Below are 4,127 nucleotides of genomic sequence, written 5' to 3' on the forward strand. Positions count from 1 at the left end.
TAGCCAGGTCCATTGGTGGGATTGGAACCAGCATCCCTAGCTCTGGCTGGCCCCAGAGAGCCTAGAAAAGCTGATGTTTTGCTTCCAGTCCTTCCAGAATAAAAGGCATAATAAATAATGCATTGCCGGGGAGTTGGCAGCTCCGTGGATGGAGCCTTCACCGTGCTCCCAGAATTCTCAGACAGAACCTTGCTCGATGGTCCAAAGGCTCGGCGGGCACCTCCCGAAATCACCCCAGGTCATGCTGAAGCATGCGGTGAGGGGGAAGGTGGCACAGAAATGAAGGTTCTCTTTTGCGAGAACCCCAGATCCAGTTCACTGTTTGCCGGCTGGGTCCCCCTTCCCGGTGAGCATGGAATCATGCATTCTGTCTTTGGTTTCGTGCCTCGGAGGCTTATGCCTTTGGAAGAGGGGCACAAAGGTGTGAGAGAGCAATAGCCCAGGGTCCGGAGAAGGGACACCCATACGGGCTCTCTCCTGGAGACACCTGGGAGCCCAGGGTTTTCTCTCCTCGACTTTGGGAAGAGAGGCCTTTGAGGGCTCAGCACCCAGGGCTGAGGTCCAGCCGCCCAAGCATGTCCTGGAGGGCCGCCTGGAGCCGGCTCAGGGCCACCACCTCCGTGGAGTAGAGTGAGGCTTCTAGGACACCGCCCAGGCTCTCAAAACTCTCCAGGCCCCTGGCCCGGGGCAAGGGGCAGCTCTTGGAGGAGGCTAGCAGGCGGAGAAGGTCTCGGAGGTTCTCCAGGTCATTAGATATTTGGATCACATTTCTGGAATGCAGACTGGTGAGGATCTGTTGGTAGATGGCCAATGTCTGGTCCATCCTGGACAGACTCAGGACCGGGTGGAGCCCAGGAATGAAGTCTAGACCAGCGACCCTCTGTTTGGAGGAGACAGCCTGCCAGGAGAGAGGAAAAGGGAGAGAGCAGGATCTCAGAGAAGTCGATGCTGCAAGGACTCTGCCTCTCCCATGGGTGTGGAGGTCCGCTCTCTTGCTTGCCTCCTCTCCCCCTTCCTCACCGCCCTGACCCGGGCCCTTGTTGCTTGAGCCCTGGGGGGCTACCAAGGTTGCAAGTTGGTCTCTTGGACTTCTGTCTTCCTGCCCTTCCCAAATTCCCTCCTTTAAATGGTTTCTGCTGGAGAACCGGCCATGAGGCCCAATTCCTAGTTTTTTTTTTTAAGATTTTTTTATTCATTTATTTATCTCAGAGAGAGAGACAGGGAGAGAGGGAACACAAGCTGCTCGAGTGGGAACGGGAGAAGCAGGCTTCCCGCTGGGCAGGGAGCCCGAGGCAGTGCTTGATCCCGGGATCAGGACCCGAGCCAGAAGCAGACGCCCAACCGCTGAGCCACCCAGGTGGCCTGGATTCCTACTTAGTTAAGTCTCTTTCCCAGGCGCTGAGGTCCTCCTGAAGCGTCCCTCCCCCAGCCATCATCACCCCCTTCCACTCCCAGAGGACTCCTCCCTCCCAGTCAGGTTCTCCAAGGCCTCCCACCCCCACAGGGATTAAGGCAGGGATGCCCCCCCCCCACCAAAGTGCCCCACCTCCCTCCTCTGCTTCAGTAAAACACTGATTACCAGGAGGGCTTCCCCTCTTCCCCACTGCCTGTGGCCCTCATTCTCGGCACCACCCAAGCTGGAACATTCTGGATCTACCAGGAGTGGCCTCATGAAAGCCAGGAGAGTCCTGGGTTTCTCTCTCTAAAATACCCAAGGCTCTATCTAGTTCTGAGCTGTCCCTCCTTCGGCCATCTAACTCCTCCCTGGCTACCCAAGGCCACTGTCAGACATGCATAGCGAGCAAAAGATGTGGAAGTTTCTAGATGGTTCCATGCTGGGGGAATCAAGCATGGCTTTTAAGACTAGGGGCTACCAAAAACCACTGCTAAAAACCTTTAATGAGAGCATGCTCTGTTCTGGTTCTGTCAGGGGCGGAGAGGGGGGATCACTTGCTTTATCTAACTGAATCTCCTAACGACCTTGCAAGTCCCTTATGGTAGTCCCACTATCTAGCTCCGGAAACCCAGGCTTCAAGACGCTGAGGAACTAGCTTAAGATTTTATAGCTAAAGAACAGAAGTGTGAAGATTCCCATTCGGTCTTCTTAATTCCAAATATAGTCCTCATCTGGGAAATGGCTGAAGGTCTAGGCCTGTGGACCCCAGGACTCACAGTAACAGGGAGAAGCTTCCTACGGCCAGAATTCAGCTAGCAAGACTGCCCAATGTGGGGCACCGGGGTCACTCAGTTGATTAAGTGTCTGCCTTTGGCTCAGGTCAGGATTCCAGAGCCCTGGCATCAAGCCCAGCATCGGGTTCCCTGCCCAGTGGGGAGCCTGTTTCTCTCTCTGCCCTTCTGCCTCCCACTTGTGCTCTCTCTCTCAAATAAATAAATAACATCCTTAAAAAAAAAAAAAAAAAAAGAAAAGAATGCCCAATGATAAGCACATTCTAGCACATTCTGAGGCCCAGAGGGGATGCAACTGAGAATTTGGTCTCCTGCCAGTGGGACACGAGGACCTTTATGGCTCCCTATGGTCCTAGGCACTAGGATTCCCAGCAGAGAGGAAGGAGTGGGCGGAGGTGAGAAGTGGAGGGAAGAGGAAGAGGAAAGGCAGCTGTCCTTGAAGTGGGGAGACATCAAGACCACCATTGTCCCTACATGGGGCTGCATAGGCCTCGGCTAGCATATGAGGTCCTGGTTTCCCCAGGGCCAGTCACCGTTCTGTTTCATCTTCCCTCCTTACCGTGTGTGAAATGTCACTGATCCTGGTGACAATCGTCTTGATGAGGGTTTTTGTATCATCCTGGACTTTTCGGATGGGCACAGCTTCAACATAGGACAGATAGGGCCAAAGCCACAGGAATTGGCACAGGGGTCCGCAACGCATCTTCCTTCCCAGGATGTGCTTCTCGGGCCTGAAAACGAAGGAACCACACATGGCAAGTCGCTGGTATCTCAGAACACACCCAGATGCCCCATTACCAACCACATTATCATATGTGGGTAAAAATGATACTTGCTTTCTGTCACGGCAATCATCCCCTCAGCGCCAAAGGCAATTCGTTATCTGGAATTACATTAATGAAATGCATTTCCTCGGGGAGGCAAGGCCTGAGCAATTATCTAGGAAGTGGTATGGGATGGACCACGGAGCATGAAGTCAGGGCAGGAGCAAATGGGCGATGTGGTGGTGATATGACTTTATCGCACGCCACGAGGAAGAGAACAGGCTTTTAAGGTCTGGTCTGAATCTAGCCATTTAATAGTTGCCTGACTCTAAGCATATCACATAACCACTAAAAACTCCACCTGCATCTCCTGCAATATACCTATCTCTAGGCTTTGATGAGGCTCAAACGAGACAATCGTGTGCAAGAGTTTTAAAGGTATTGTGAAATGTACTCTATTATTATCTTCATTACTAGAGGTGATGGTTCTTGTCCTCTCCGTTACTCTCCCACGGAGGCCTGCTGATGCCTCTGTGAGGGCATTTGTCACTGGCTTAATTACGTCCTTTCTCTCCCACCGGGAGCCTGAACGCAACCAGTGCTGCTGGAAGGTCTGCTAATGCGTCAGACACAGAGCCAGGCACAAGGATACAATTGTGAACAACAGATGTTCTCTACTCCCGGTTGCTGAGGCGTTAGTAGGAGAGATAAACTGGTCAGCAGGCCATTCCAATAGAGAGAGAATACATTCACGAGAAGGATGAGTGCAAGAGATCACAGGAGTACAATCGGGGCTCCCTGCGAGAGGCGTCACCTGAGCTGGGTATTAAAGGCCCAGTAGGGGTTAGTAAGGATGGAAAGTGGTTGCCACCAGTGTCCAGAAAACAGCTGATTTAAAGGCATGGAGACAGGGATGCCTGGGTGGCTCAGTTGGTTAAGTGCTTGCCATCAGCTCAGGTCATAATCTCAGGGTCCTGGGATCGAGTCTCCTATTGGGCTCCTTGCTCAGCAGGGAGCCTGCTTCTCCTTCTGCCTGCTGCTCCCCCTGCCTGTACTCCCTCTTTCTGACAAATAAATAAATAAAATCTTAAAATAAGACAAAATAAAATAAAATAAAGGCATGGAGGCAGGAGAGATTATTTGACATGTTCATCCAGAATGAGGGACACTTTCAAA

General features: G+C 52.3%; 1 protein-coding gene across 2 annotated transcripts; it reads right to left on the reverse strand.

Moving 5' to 3' along the window:
* Nucleotides 1-541: 541 nt before the first annotated feature.
* Nucleotides 542-2,890, reverse strand: LOC123952143 (leptin). Of its 2 annotated transcripts, XM_046021384.1 has the most exons (3): nucleotides 2,747-2,890; nucleotides 1,951-1,953; nucleotides 542-898 (listed from the first exon to the last, which is right to left on the reverse strand). In XM_046021384.1, exons 1-3 carry the CDS (start codon nucleotides 2,888-2,890, stop codon nucleotides 542-544), a joined length of 504 nt encoding a protein of 167 aa, XP_045877340.1. The 2 variants fall into 2 exon arrangements, with proteins under 2 accessions (XP_045877340.1, XP_045877339.1); XM_046021383.1 differs by lacking the exon at nucleotides 1,951-1,953.
* Nucleotides 2,891-4,127: the final 1,237 nt, after the last annotated feature.

This window comes from Meles meles, chromosome 10 (assembly GCF_922984935.1).
Source record: "Meles meles chromosome 10, mMelMel3.1 paternal haplotype, whole genome shotgun sequence".
In the NCBI taxonomy this organism is placed as follows: domain Eukaryota; kingdom Metazoa; phylum Chordata; class Mammalia; order Carnivora; family Mustelidae; genus Meles; species Meles meles.

Bases quoted from the DNA above. Each gene is read 5' to 3' on its own strand.
- LOC123952143 (XM_046021384.1), bottom strand. From the start codon at position 2,890: ATGCGTTGCGGACCCCTGTGCCAATTCCTGTGGCTTTGGCCCTATCTG.